Genomic DNA, 15,182 nt, shown 5'->3' with positions numbered 1-15,182 from the left:
AGTTAAATACAAGTACTACTAATGCTACAACTACTACTACTACTGTTACTACTACAAAAAATATTACTACCACTTTTACTGCTACTACCAATGCTACTACTACAGACATACGTATAGATATGTTAACATGTTTTATATAGTGTATGAATATATGTTAACATGTTATATATAGTGTATGAATATATGTTAACATGTTATATATAGTGTATGAATATATGTTAACATGTTATATATAGTGTATGAATATATGTTAACATGTTATATATAGTGTATAAATATATGTTAACATGTTATATATAGTGTATAAATATGTTAACATGTTATATATAGTGTATGAATATATGTTAACATGTTATATATAGTGTATAAATATATGTTAACATGTTATATATAGTGTATAAATATGTTAACATGTTATATATAGTGTATGAATATATGTTAACATGTTATATATAGTGTATAAATATGTTAACATGTTATATATAGTGTATGAATATATGTTAACATGTTATATATAGTGTATGAATATATGTTAACATGTTATATATAGTGTATAAATATGTTAACATGTTATATATAGTGTATGAATATATGTTAACATGTTATATATAGTGTATAAATATGTTAACATGTTATATATAGTGTATGAATATATGTTAACATGTTATATATAGTGTATAAATATATGTTAACATGTTATATATAGTGTATAAATATGTTAACATGTTATATATAGTGTATGAATATATGTTAACATGTTATATATAGTGTATAAATATGTTAACATGTTATATATAGTGTATGAATATATGTTAACATGTTATATATAGTGTATGAATATATGTTAACATGTTTTATATAGTGTATAAATATGTTAACATGTTATATATAGTGTATGAATATATGTTAACATGTTATATATAGTGTATAAATATATATTTTAATATATATATATGAGTAGCTTTCCTGCTGAGGTTCATGACGTCACCGTGTTTAATTCACTCACAGATTTCTGGTGACGGATACAGCTCTACATCCGGGTACCTAGAGCTGTATCCTCCTCTCTCCTCTCTCCATCCTGCAGATAAACAGACAGACAGACGGAGAGAGAGACAGGTGGATCTCTTCCGGAAGCAGGTTTGTTTTCTTCTTTCATCTTGTTGATGATTCAGATTTCAGATTTCAGTCTGTTTCTCTTTAAATGACAGAGAGAGAGAGAGAGAGAGAGAGAGAGAGAGAGACACAGACAGAGAGAGAGAGAGAGAGAGACAGAACTGCTTCATAACGCTGTCTCTCTCTCTCTGTCTCTCTCTCTCTGTCTCTCTCTCTCTCTGTCTCTCTCTCTCTCTGTCTCTCTCTCTCTGTCTCTCTCTCTGTCTGTCTCTCTCTCCGTCTCGGTAAACAACGGGAGGTGTTTACGTTCATCTCGATGCTGATTGGCTGACACGATGTGATGGTTCGTTACAGACGCGTTTATTCAGAGGACTCAGATTCTATCACACAGCGGAGGCTCAGCGGGGTGAGGTGCCTTGCTCAAGGTGCTCAAGGACACATTGACATGCGACTGTCGGAGCGGAGCCGGGACCGAACCATGTATATAAACACTGAATTCATTAACGCGTCATAATATGTGTTCTATGTTTATTTATAAATGATAAACATGGCGGGAAAAGCCCAGAGCTCATCATGAATAATAATCATCATTATAATAAGAATCACTTTACTGAGTTTCATTTATATCTGATAAGAACACGACTACATAAATATAAATATCAGCGATGTGATATTATGGTCTGTAATAAACTAAGAGAGAATATCTGTGATCAAATCTCTGTCTCTCTCTCTCTCTCTTTGTCTCTCTCTCTCTCTCTCTCTGTCTCTCTCTCTCTCTGTCTCTCTCTCTCTCTTTGTCTCTCTCTCTCTCTGTCTCTGTCTCTCTCTCTCTCTGTCTCTCTCTCTCTCTTTGTCTCTCTCTCTCTCTGTCTCTGTCTCTCTCTCTCTCTGTCTCTCTCTCTGTCTCTCTCTCTCTCTGTCTCTCTCTGTCTCTCGTGGTGGTGGACCGCGTGGAGAGTATTTCTAAATGTTTGGTGATTTTCTCAAACTTTTCTTAAATCTTTCTCCTTAGTTCTGTGTGTGATTGAGTTGTGGTTGTGTGGTGTGTTTTCGGTGTGTTTTGGTGTTTTTGGTGGACAGAGAACCGTGTTTCTTGTCGGGGATTGCGTCCTCTGAGACGCGTCCATGTCTTTGAGGCGTCCGTGTGTCCCGGTGGAGGTTCTCCTGCTGTGGAGACCGTGTGGGACATGCTAACCTGTCCTCTGCCTCCAGGATGAACAGAGCTGTGCTGGTGTTTCTGAAAGAGGAGCGTTTTGTGGCGGAGTTAATATCGAGCGGCGTCTCGCTGAACGGCGTGTTTCTGCAGGTTTCCCCGCTCGCAGTGCCTCCACCCGGGTCACCGTCTCCGGTGTTCCCCCGTTCATTCCCGACCAGGTGTTGGAGCGAGAGCTGCAGCGCTTTGGGAAGCTGGCGAGCAGCTTCAGGACTGTGGGTCTGAACTGAAGCATGTCCAGTCCTTCAGGAGACAGGTGTTCATGCTCCTCACCTGTCCCTCACAGACGCTGCAGGTCTCCTTCAGGGTGAAACACGGGGAGGGACGCTACATGCTGTACGCTAGCACAGGTAGCATCAGGTGCTCTGAGTGTGGGGAAGTGGGCCACAAGCGGACCGCTTGTCCTCACAGGCCGGCCGAAGGGCACCCCGAGCCGGGGACCGTACCGGCGGAGGAGCGAGAACACACCGGAGCTCCGCTAAATGACGAGCGGAGGTCGCTGCTCCGCGGGGGGGCGACGACCCACCGACCGAGGCCGAGGAGGGGTTTAGCGGGCAGACAGTAGAGGGAAGGAAAGAAGCAGAGGGAAGGAGAGAAGTGGAGGAAGCACTGACAGCAGGAGCAGAGGACGCTATGAGGGAGAGTGGAGGAGGCAGACCAGAGGAGAGTGGGGGGGCTGCTGTGGAGGAGGAGGTCTGTACAGGCTGGAGGACATTGATAACTTCCTGGAGGAAACTTTTGGACAATCTGTAGAAGTTTCAGACTATTTTCCAGACGCAGACAAATCCATGAAAAGTGTTTCGACCACCGTCTACCGGTCCGTCTTACGGGCGTGGCGGGTCTTCACAGTCCCTCAGAGAGCTGTGACGACACCGCTGATCAGCATCCGGTCCATCAGGCTGCTGGAGGAGGTCTGCGCCTCCCTGCCAGAGGAGGAGACCGAACACTATGTGACCAACGGGACGATGGAGGAGCGAGGGCGTCCAGGTGGATCCAGGTGGATCCTCCCCAAGGGGCTGGTGGAACATTTGGGGTCAGAAAGACATTCTGGTCTCAGTCAGAGACGATGCTCTGCTTCTCCACTTATTTCTGTTTTATTTAGTATTTACATTTTGTTTTGGTTTTTTTGCATGAATTCATTTTGTTTTAGCTTTTCATCAACTGTAAACGGAACTTAACAAGAAATAAAGATACATTTAAACCTCTCTCGCTCTCTCTGTCTCGCTCTCTCTGTCTCGCTCTCTCTGTCTCTGTCTCTCTCTGTCTCTCTCTCGCTCTGTCTCTCTCTCTCTCTCTCTCTCTCTCTCTCTGCGTGGATGAACAGCGCTGTGGTAGAAGCTGCGTTGGTGATGTTGGAGAACGGGATCGAGGTTTATCCTCTCAGCTCACCGGCAGTGAAAGTCTCTGTGTCCAACGTCCACCGTTCATTAGAGACGAAGCAACAACCAGAGAGCTGTCCAGATCCCCAACGAGGTGAGGGGGGAGGAGACAAGTGGGCCTCAGGAGGTGAGGGAGAGTACTGGAAGACAGGTGGAGACCGGTAGTGAGGTGGCAACGAAAGAAAGTAGAGGAGCAGCTGAGTCCGGTCTGGAGGACAGTGAGGCTCTGAACAGGGCCAGCAGTGAGGAGGAAATGAAGGATTATCTGCAGAGGAGCTAAAGTGGAGGACTAGCTCTCTGACTCCCTCCAGCTCTGTGAGATCACACATGAGCAGGAGGTCTACAGACTGAAGAACATAGTTCAGACAATAAGGAAAGAGCTGAACAATGATGGAGCTGAGTGAAGAGACTGGAGCCCACGTGCTCACTACGCTGGCTGCTTCAAGAGCCGCTGGTGGACCACCACCCTGAGGACACTGGTGGGTGTAGCTGGTCCTGGACTGACCTGAAGTGGCTTCTCTACTCGGGCTGAAGTCCATCCAGCAGAGCAGGAGGATCCTGACTCCACAGATCCATGTCCAGATCTAGGATTCACTCCAGAGCTGAACGGGGTCTCAGGACCAGGGGGGAGTGGAAGAGGTTAAGAAGAGAACTGGAGGTCTACAGCGGAGGATCCTACACGGATCCTATCCGGTTCCTACACTAAATAGCTTTTATTGTTATTATTATTTTGGGTAGAGCTTCAACATATTGGTTGATTTCAGAACACGACCTCATGCAGCTTATCAGAGCCCACACTACGAGAACACACCGCCAGACCGAGCGCTGGGTAGATCACGTCACAGATCTGGAGTTTCTGCCGCCGCACTGCTCCGTCAACGAAGGGGAACGTCTCGTGCCTTGGCTTGTTTTATGCAATATCACTATGATTCTGTTGCTGCTGACTGTGATCCAGTAGAGACCGTTTCCACTGTTTCTATCATTGTGACTCTGGAACCTTCTGAACACACTGCAGGGTGTTTTTAAAGGGTTTGGTGAGACCTGGTCCAGGACCACCTTCATTCTAGGAGTCTGCTATAAAAAAGTGAACTCCAAGTGATTTTAGATATTTTACAGTATGAACAACATTCAGGATTTCATTGAATATAATAACATGAACTAACATTCAACGCTCGTTTCAAAACATTGTGAAGAGAAACTGTTTGATTGTTTTTTGTCTTTTTTGTTGATTTGTTTCTATTTAATGCCATGACAACGATGTTTTCTTCTTTCATGTTGTTTTAGGTAAATAAAGGTTTGTCTCTCTCTCTCCCCCCTCAGGTATGTCTGTCTCCCCCCCCCTGTCGGAGCTTCCTGGTCTCTATCAGACGGAGTTCGTCCGTAGTGCGCGTGCGGTCGGGGTCCTCTGGGCCGTGTGTTCTCTCTGCTTCGCCATCCTCCAGATAGTGGTTCTGGTGCAGCCGTCCTGGATCGGGACCGGAGACGCCCGTCACTTGGGGGCGGGGCCTGTCCCGGTCAGCGGCACTCTGGGATTGTTTGAGGTGAGACATGAAGCCACGCCTCCAAACAGTGACTGTCCAATCACAGCTGAGCAACTCTAACAGCTTGTGTCTCTGTGTGTGTCTCTGTGTGTGTCTCTGTGTGTGTCTCTGTGTGTGTCTGTGTGTGTCTGTTTGTGTCTGTTTGTGTCTCTGTGTGTCTCTGTGTGTCTGTGTGTGTGTGTCTCTGTGTGTGTCTCTGTGTGTGTCTCTGTGTGTGTGTCTGTGTGTGTCTCTGTGTGTGTCTCTGTGTGTGTCTCTGTGTGTGTCTCTGTGTGTCTCTGTGTGTGTCTCTGTGTGTGTCTCTGTGTGTGTGTCTCTGTGTGTCTCTGTGTGTGTCTCTGTGTGTGTGTCTCTGTGTGTGTCTCTGTGTGTGTCTGTGTGTGTGTCTCTGTGTGTGTCTGTGTGTGTGTCTCTGTGTGTGTGTCTCTGTGTGTGTCTCTGTGTGTGTCTCTGTGTGTGTCTCTGTTTGTGTCTCTGTGTGTGTCTGTGTGTGTGTCTCTGTGTGTGTGTCTCTGTGTGTGTCTCTGTGTGTGTCTCTGTGTGTGTCTCTGTGTGTGTCTCTGTTTGTGTCTCTGGGTGTGTCTCTGTGTGTGTGTCTCTGTGTGTGTCTCTGTGTGTGTCTCTGTGTGTGTCTGTGTGTGTCTGTGTGTCTCTGTTTGTGTCTGTTTGTGTCTCTGTGTGTCTCTGTGTGTCTGTGTGTGTGTGTCTCTGTGTGTGTCTCTGTGTGTCTCTGTGTGTGTGTCTGTGTGTCTCTGTGTGTGTCTCTGTGTGTGTCTCTGTGTGTGTCTCTGTGTGTCTCTGTGTGTGTCTCTGTGTGTGTCTCTGTGTGTGTGTCTCTGTGTGTCTCTGTGTGTGTCTCTGTGTGTGTGTCTCTGTGTGTGTCTCTGTGTGTGTCTGTGTGTGTGTCTCTGTGTGTGTCTGTGTGTGTGTCTCTGTGTGTGTGTCTCTGTGTGTGTCTCTGTGTGTGTCTCTGTGTGTGTCTCTGTTTGTGTCTCTGTGTGTGTCTGTGTGTGTGTCTCTGTGTGTGTCTGTGTGTGTGTCTCTGTGTGTGTCTGTGTGTGTGTCTCTGTGTGTGTGTCTCTGTGTGTGTCTCTGTGTGTGTCTCTGTGTGTGTCTCTGTGTGTGTCTCTGTGTGTGTCTCTGTTTGTGTCTCTGGGTGTGTCTCTGTGTGTGTGTCTCTGGGTGTGTCTCTGTGTGTGTCTCTGTGTGTGTCTCTGTGTGTGTCTCTGTGTGTGTCTCTGTGTGTCTCTATGTGTGTCTCTGTGTGTCTCTGTGTGTGTCTCTGTGTGTCTCTGTGTGTGTCTCTGTGTGTGTCTGTGTGTGTGTCTGTGTGTGTGTCTCTGTGTGTGTCTCTGTGTGTGTCTCTGTGTGTGTCTCTGTGTGTGTCTGTGTGTGTCTCTGTGTGTCTCTGTTTGTGTCTCTGTGTGTGTCTCTGTGGGTGTCTCTGTGTGTCTCTGTGTGTGTCTCTGTGTGTGTCTCTGTGTGTCTCTGTGTGTCTGTGTGTGTGTGTCTGTGTGTGTCTCTGTGTGTGTCTCTGTGTGTGTCTCTGTGTGTGTCTGTGTGTGTGTCTCTGTGTGTGTCTCTGTGTGTGTCTCTGTGTGTGTCTCTGTGTGTGTCTGTGTGTGTCTCTGTGTGTCTCTGTGTGTGTCTCTGTGTGTGTGTCTCTGTTTGTGTCTCTGTGTGTCTCTGTTTGTGTCTCTGTGTGTGTCTCTGTGGGTGTCTCTGTGTGTCTCTGTGTGTCTCTGTGTGTGTCTCTGTGTGTGTCTCTGTGTGTCTCTGTGTGTCTGTGTGTGTGTCTCTGTGTGTGTCTCTGTGTGTGTCTGTGTGTGTCTCTGTGTGTCTCTGTTTGTGTCTCTGTGTGTGTCTGTGTGTGTGTCTGTGTGTGTCTCTGTGTGTCTCTGTGTGTCTCTGTGGGTGTCTCTGTGTGTCTCTGTTTGTGTCTCTGTGTGTGTCTCTGTGTGTGTCTCTCTGTGTGTCTGTGTGTGTCTCTCTGTGTGTCTCTGTGTGTCTCTGTGTGTGTCTCTGTGTGTGTCTCTGTATGTCTCTGTGTGTGTCTCTCTGTGTGTCTCTGTGTGTCTCTGTGTGTGTCTCTGTGTGTCTCTGTGTGTGTCTCTGTATGTCTCTGTGTGTGTCTCTCTGTGTGTCTCTGTGTGTCTCTCTGTGTGTCTCTGTATGTCTCTGTGTGTGTCTCTGTGTGTGTCTTCAGGTGTGTGTGGAGTCCGACTGGCCAGTCCTGGACTGTCGTGGTGGTCTCTCCAGTCTGTCCCCTCTGCCGTCCTTCCAGTCTGTGGCGGTCTTAGTGGGCGTGTCTCTGTGGGCAGTGTGGACCAGCGTCCTCTGTCTCTGTCTCTTCAGGTTCTGCAGCGCCGCCACGGTCTACAAGATATGTGCCTGGCTGCAGCTCACTGCAGGTTAGTCACTGGTTCTACTGGTTCTACTGGTCCTACTGATCCTACTGGTCCTACTGGTTCTACTGGTTCTACTGGTCCTAGTGGTTCTACTGGCTCTACAGGTTCTACTGGTCCTAGTGGCTCTACAGGTTCTACTGGTCCTAGTGGTTCTACTGGTTCTACAGGTTCTACTGGTCCTAGTGGTTATACTGGTTCTACAGGTTCTACTGGTCCTAGTGGTTCTACAGGTTCTACTGGTCCTAGTGGTTCTACTGGTTCTACAGGTTCTACAGGTCCTAGTGGTTCTACAGGTTCTACTGGTCCTACTGGTTCTACTGGTTCTACTGGTCCTACTGGTTCTACTGGTTCTACTGGTCCTAGTGGTTCTACTGGTTCTACAGGTTCTACTGGTCCTAGTGGCTCTACAGGTTCTACTGGTCCTAGTGGTTATACTGGTTCTACAGGTTCTACTGGTCCTAGTGGCTCTACAGGTTCTACTGGTCCTAGTGGTTCTACTGGTTCTACAGATTCTACTGGTCCTAGTGGTTCTACATGTTCTACTGGTTCTACTGGTCCTAGTGGTTCTACTGGTTCTACAGGTTCTACTGGTCCTAGTGGTTCTACAGGTTCTACTGGTCCTAGTGGTTCTACTTTCCACTCGCTTTGGATAAAAGCGTCTGCTAAATGACTGTAATGTAATGTACTAATGCTAGTGGTTCTACAGGTTCTACTGGTTCTACAGGTTCTACAGGTTCTACTGTTCCTTGTGGTTTTACTGATGAACGGTGACATTTTGCACACATTTTTCACGGAGAGTTCAACATTTGTGAACTTTGAAATGCAAATTTTCACCGTTGACCAATAGCAGCCTGTCCTGACAGAGATGGACTGTGATTGGACGGAGAGTCCAACATGGAGGAATCTTATTAGCTGTTTGTCACAAGCTAGCTAGGCTAATGCTAACTATAACCATAACAATCGAACAATTATAATCTATAATACAGAATTTAACTTATTATTCCTGTCTGTCTCTCAGGTTTCTGTCTGGCATTGGCTTGTCTTTTGTTTCCAGACTCGTGGGAGAGTCCAGAGATGAGAGCTCTGTGTGGAGACTCTGTGAGTTTTATTAGTCAATAAATATTAAAATATACTTTAAGTATTAAAGATGTATTAATATTATATTAACATGTTAACCTTGTTGGAAGTCAAAGTGACTCATCGATCCTTGTTCTCCAGGTGGGCAGCTTCTCTCCAGGTAACTGTTCGGTCCACTGGGCCTACATCCTCGCCATGCTGGGCATTCTGGATGCCGCCATCTTGGCCACGTTGGCCTTCGTCCTCGCCAACAGACAGGACGCCCTGCTGCCACCGGACGCCAAGGACGGTGAGGAAGTTAGCATAGAGTTAGCTTAGAGTTAGCTTCAGGTCCAATTAGAATAGAGTTAGCTTCAGGTCCAGTTAGCATAGAGTTAGCTTCAGGTCCAGTTAGAATAGAGTTAGCTTCAGGTCCAGTTAGAATAGAGTTAGCGTCAGGTCCAGTTAGCTAGGAGTTAGCTTCTGATCCAGTTAGCTTAAAGTTAGCTTCAGGTCCAGTTAGTGTAGAAATACCTTCTGAGTCAAGTTAGCATAGAGTTAGCTCCAGGTCTAGTTAGCTTACAGTTAGCTTCAGGTACAGTTAGCTTAGCATTAGCTCCAGGTACAGTTAGCTTAGCATTAGCAGTAACTGTGTGTGTGTTCCTGCAGTGACCACAGGTCTGCTGATGTCGGCGTAAAGTCACCAGGTAAGTCTGTTCTTCTTCTTCTGTCTCTTTAACACTTTTCACACACTTTATTATTTAATCCTTCTCCTCCTCTTCCTCCAGATCTCTCCATCCTTCTTCATCACCATCACCATCATCAGCATCAGAGGAGATGCTTCTGTCAGCTAGCGATGGAAAGTAGCCGACATTTACTCGAGTACTATACTGAAGTACAAATGTGATGTTTTTTTTAATGTTTGTGATAAACTGAAGGATGAGATGTTCCTTTAAGTGTTGATAAAATCTTCTACTTCTTCAGCTACATGAACTCTTTTTGATCAGATGGAAGAGGAATCGTCATAAAGCTGAAAAGAGTTGCTTTTAGAGATACGAGGTTCTAACAGAACATGTGATGATCTTATAGAATATGAAGTATTGATGTAGAATAAACTAAACAGGAAATGAAGGATTCATTAACCCAGAAACATCAGATAGGGAAATATTTGACTGATCCATCAATAAGAAGTTATAGTTAACTTAGCATAGATTTAGCTTCTGGATCAACTTACAACAGAGTTACCATCTGGGTCCAGCTAGCTAAGAATTAGCATAACATTCTGTTAGCATCTGGGTCCAGCTAGCTAAGAATTAGCTCAAAATTATGTTAGCATCTGGTTCCAGCTAGCTAAGAATTAGCTTAATATTATGTTAGCAGGTGGTTCCAGCTAGCCAAGAATTAGCTTAAATTAGGAATTAGAATTGTCCCTAATGTGTCTCCGTACAGTTCAGTGCAGCTTCAGAAGAAAAATTATAATTTTATAATGTTTGTACGCAGATGGTTGTTTGTGTTTACAGAATGTATCCCGCATGTCTTCAGATTCAGCAGCTACAGAAACAGTATTCATGTTTGTGTCTTCATGTTTTATCCACATAAATAAACCGTTTTTATCAGATACAAGTTTTCTCTCAATCATTGAAAGATTACATCAGAGTGACATCATCTACTGACAGCCAATCAGAGAGCAAAAGAACCTGATGTTTAGGTCATGTGAGAAAATGTATACAATGAAATACAGAGCGGGTGAAGTTACATGTTTAACTGATGTAAGCAGTTTACCAGGGCCCTATTCCTCGTACGTGGTTGAACTAAGTGGATCAAATGTCCTATTATCCAGCTTAAATGAACTCGATGATTGACATCAGGCTATCTCGGTTCCTCAAAGGCTGATCCGCTCAAACAGTCTCGTTAATTCAAACCAGATGTCAGTCATCAGGATCGTTGCGCGTGTCCGTCCTACTTCAAAAGGGGGAAGCGTCGATCACCGAAACCATGATTCTCTAACAGTACAACGGCAAAGAAACTCAAAGAAAGAACCTCTTTTTACTCCGCTGACGAGCAGGAGATGATCATGAACGCATATGAGGAATTCAAGACCATAATCATGGTGAAATCTAACGCTGCGAGGGCGACGAGAAGCATGGTGACATATCACAGACGAGTTAAATGCGCAAGTGTTGGGAAAACGTATCGGCTAATTTTAAGAGCCTCATCACCTCAATCAATCACATGATATTACTTTAAATGTGCTGCTGGCAGTAGGCTTCATGGAACGCATCATCCAATGAGATCTATAGCGAAAATAATTATCTCAACTCTTTCAGAATAAGTAGATAAAAACAAGCCCAAAGAGAATCTAACTGATACCAATGAATAGATACTGATGAGGATATATGTACTGTATGCGCTTATGTATCATGTACTATATATATATATATATATATACATGATACATAAGCGCATATATATATATATATATATATATATATATATATATATATATATATATATATATATATATATCATGTGTGTATATACATGTATGTGTAGATTATCATATAGAATAGGAGTTTGAATATGTGTGTGAATCTGTGTATGGGCGGATCAGTGTGTGTGTATTATTCATAATAAGCAGTAAAAATAAATTGTGTGTAATTCTCTCTATTCTTATCATGAGTCCACCTTAATCATGTTCTACAGTAATGATATCTATGGTGTACTAATAATACTGTCATATCATTATGATGCTTTCAACCATCATGTAGTTCAACCAGCCATCAAGAGGACACGGGAGCAAGTAAACACTGAGCACACAAACATTATTCAGAATGGTGATCAATACAACATGTTGCCATGGTGATGTAATGAACACATCCAGAAGTTTCTTAAGCGCCAAATAAACGTTATGAACAGCACGGCATGCAGCGGCTTTCCCGATGTTCTCCACATCTGACACTACAAACATGAAGCATCGCTCCACAGCGCGAGGCTGCATCAGTCCGTGAGACAGTAGATGGCGTGTGGTGTTCAATGTACGGCTCCAGAAGTCTGTAAATAAATGATTCCTTGTCGGCAGAATCGATAGCGCTCGTACAGGAAGTCATCATGATGTGATAACGGATCTTGGCGATCTGGAAGAACTCTCTCCCTATAAAACGCTGATCTGACTAATATCGCTTCCTCATCGATGGATCTCTGAGGAAGGGAGCTGACTCTTGTTTCCGGGGGAGTGGAGCTGATCCAGCGGATCTAGCTCAAGCCTGCTCTGGAGCAGGTTCAGGCTTATGGATGTGTTGCTATGGTGATTTTTCCAAACTTGCTTCGAGGAACCGAAAAGCCTGACTTATGTAATCTCATCCTGGAAATGATCCGGCTAACTCAGTTAGCCACGTACGAGGAACAGGGCCCTGGTGAAGTTACCTGAACAGGTAAATGTACGTATTTACCAGTTTGAAGTATAACATTTACTTCTTTATTCCAGATACATAAACTATAAAAACGTGTGTAAAACTCGACAACAATGACTAATATTTATTGTACTTATTGAGACAGAGGAATGTTTTCATGGATACTTTAATCAGACGAGTGATGTCACTACATAAACACATTAGGAACGAACCAATCACAGAGCTGATGAGCAGGTGTTTACATGGTAAATAATGACCTTTATTTACAGTTAATTATAGGGGGCGGAGTCAACTACAAGTCCCAGAGAGCTTTGCTGTCAGAAACAACCAATCAGAGAGCTCCAGTTTCAGGATGATCTTTTAAGAACTGACGGATAAATGCAGAAATTTGAAGTGGTTGGCCGAGGATTGTGGGTATTGTAGTGTGTAAAGCTTTTCGACAGACCAAATTGAGGAGATTATTTAAACCTTCATTCATATGTTTGATATAATACATCATAAATATGATCATAGTGAAGTTTATTGATTCATATGTTAGTTTGAAGGATCCTCACATATTTATATTATAATATTTATACTATAATTATTATAATTGTATTAATTTAGATTATATTAAATACCTTTTTCACTTATGTATCAAGTTGAATCTTCACTTTTATTTTCCTGAATTATTTGTTGTGTTTTAAATGAGATATTGATCTCTAGAAGTTTATTAATCCAGAATGTTGACGATGACGTCGTTCTTATTTAACAGCAAACATTTTTACTGAAAGCAGCAAAACACCAAAAATACAGGAAACAAAACATCCTCTCTTTTCTCCTCTCTCCTCTCCTCCTCTCCTCCTCTCTCCTCTCTCCTCTCGTCTCCTCCTCTCTCATCTCCTCTCCTCTCTCTTCTCCTCTCGCCTCCTCCTCTCTCCTCTCTCCTCCTCTCTCTTCTCCTCTCTCCTCTCTCCTCTCGTCTCCTCCTCTCTCCTCTCTCCTCCTCTCTCGTCTCCTCTTCTCCTCTCTCCTCTCTCCTCTCGCCTCCTCCTCTCTCCTCTCTCCTCTCCTCCTCTCCTCCTCTCTCCTCTCTCCTCTCGTCTCCTCCTCTCTCCTCTCTCCTCCTCTCTCGTCTCCTCTTCTCCTCTCTCCTCTCTCCTCTCGCCTCCTCCTCTCTCCTCTCTCCTCCTCTCTCTCCTCCTCTCTCTTCTCCTCTCTCCTCTCTCCTCTCGTCTCCTCCTCTCTCCTCTCTCCTCTCCTCTCTCCTCTCGTCGTCTCCTCCTCTCTCCTCTCGTCTCGTCTCCTCTCCTCTTACTCCCTCATGTACTCTAGGATCTGATCGATTAGTATTTGGGAGTCGTAGTTCGCGGCTCTTCTCCGGCGCCTACGACTCCCATGATACAGTTCTTCCTCTCGTTTCATCCTCTGCAGCCCGGCAGCGGGGGGGCGGGGCTCCTCCTCCTCGAGCCGCTTCACTCTGAGCAGTGGGGGGTTGTTGCTAGGCGACGGAGGAGTGACGTCATCGAGGGAGCGGCGGCTCCTCCTGTGGGCGGAGCTAACAGGCTCAGCTCTCCTGTGGGCTGAGCTAACGGGCTCAGCTGTGATTGACAGGTCTCTCTTCACACGGAGACCGTTAGGGCCGATACTGGACAGTAACCTAGCAACCAGACGTCTGAGGAGATCAGAGAGACCATAATTAACACACATAATAATAATAATGATGATGTCATAGTACATCGGGCGCATATTTGGGGGACTTGTCATACTCAAACTCACCACTCACCAGGCCTGGTGAATAGAGCGTATTTGGCTCTCTAGCGCCCCCTAGAGGATGGACCGGTGACGCCCCTCGGCCAGTATGTCCAATTCACTTGAAGTTCAACCCCCATGTCCAGCTCCGCTAGCTCTACAAAAGAGCCTCTCAGACCCCTAAACTCCGCCAACTTAGATTTTCCGCCATTTTGAATTTTGTGAAAAACACATTTTTACAAACTCCTCCGACACACTGAGTCCGATTGCTACCAAATTTGCTTTGGAACATTATTGGATCTACGTCATCAAAAGTTCTCAAAAGCTTTTTGATATCTCTTTGTGTTTTCAAGATATGGACCAATAAACTTCTTAGGGGCGTGGCTTATATATCAATACACACAACTTCTCAACCATTTGTCCTAAAATCACCATATTTACAGCATATGTGCACATCTCATGCTGTAACACACCCTGACATTGTATTTCATTCAACCGCTAGGAGGCGCTACTGTAAACCCGCCATGTTGTGCTTTTTTGTCACTTTTCGCAGTTTTCAGCCTTTGTACTTTAACGAACTCGGAACGAAAATGGGATCGACCTCAGATTTGGTCAGAATGCTCTTCAGACCTTTGTGATGAAAAGTTATCAAATTCGTGAGTTTTCATGGACCTTGACGTGGCGTGGCGGCCATTTTGCCTCATTGGGCATGAATAATAAAGTTCTTATAACTCCAAGGTACATTATTCAATCGGCAAAAAATTACATACACATGATGCTACTTCAAGTATGAGCATACATCAATGCCAACATGTTCAATAACTCACAGCGCCACCTACTGGCAAAAGGAAATGTCACATTTTATACTTTTATTTACTCCTCCTAGCCAGTTGAGCAGATCAGTCTCAAATTTGCATTTGAAGATGCTTTATCATGAATATTGTGAGTTTTTGTTGAACACTGTTGCCGTGGCAACGCATCATTCGCCAGAAAAAGAAGCTGATTGTTCAGTGGCTTGGGATGCTCATAAAGTCCTGGAACGTTGTACATGTGTCATAGGTGATGGGAAGACATATTTCACATGGGATTTTGCCGTGGCCGATTTGAATTGCCTCCATAGCGCATTTTAAAAATGTTCAAAAGAGCAGCGCTACGTTTCAGCTACATTTATGAAACTTGGTAGACACATGTATCTTATGGAGACTCGGAAGTCGGCCATTTAGATTTTTGTGTCATTTTTCCATAGATTTCGGCCTATTTCTAGTCGCTATACTTTAACGAACTCCTCCTAGGGACTTTGTCAGATCCACTTCAAATTTTGTCAGTACAAT

General features: G+C 44.4%; 1 protein-coding gene across 1 annotated transcript; it reads left to right on the top strand.

Moving 5' to 3' along the window:
• Positions 1-3,647: 3,647 nt before the first annotated feature.
• lhfpl4b (LHFPL tetraspan subfamily member 4b) lies at positions 3,648-10,167 on the top strand. The gene is made up of 7 exons (XM_079169273.1): positions 3,648-3,799; positions 5,026-5,246; positions 7,453-7,657; positions 8,673-8,752; positions 8,873-9,020; positions 9,380-9,417; positions 9,499-10,167. Exons 1-6 carry the CDS (start codon positions 3,676-3,678, stop codon positions 9,406-9,408), a joined length of 807 nt encoding a protein of 268 aa, XP_079025399.1. The 5' UTR covers positions 3,648-3,675; the 3' UTR covers positions 9,409-9,417; positions 9,499-10,167.
• Positions 10,168-15,182: the final 5,015 nt, after the last annotated feature.

Source organism: Pholis gunnellus (assembly GCF_910591455.1).
Source record: "Pholis gunnellus genome assembly, chromosome: 2".
Classification (NCBI taxonomy): Eukaryota; Metazoa; Chordata; class Actinopteri; order Perciformes; family Pholidae; genus Pholis; species Pholis gunnellus.
Note: the sequence above shows the minus strand (reverse complement) of the source record. Positions and strands in the feature narration are given on the sequence as shown.

What these genes read in the sequence shown, in the direction of transcription:
- lhfpl4b (XM_079169273.1), top strand. Translation starts at nt 3,676, where the DNA reads ATGTTGGAGAACGGGATCGAGGTTTATCCTCTCAGCTCACCGGCAGTG. An exon ending in CTGTCCAGATCCCCAACGAG is followed by an intron (nt 3,800 to 5,025) that starts GTGAGGGGGGAG and finishes CTCCCCCCTCAG; the next exon opens with GTATGTCTGTCTCCCCCCCC. An exon ending in GCACTCTGGGATTGTTTGAG is followed by an intron (nt 5,247 to 7,452) that starts GTGAGACATGAA and finishes GTGTGTCTTCAG; the next exon opens with GTGTGTGTGGAGTCCGACTG.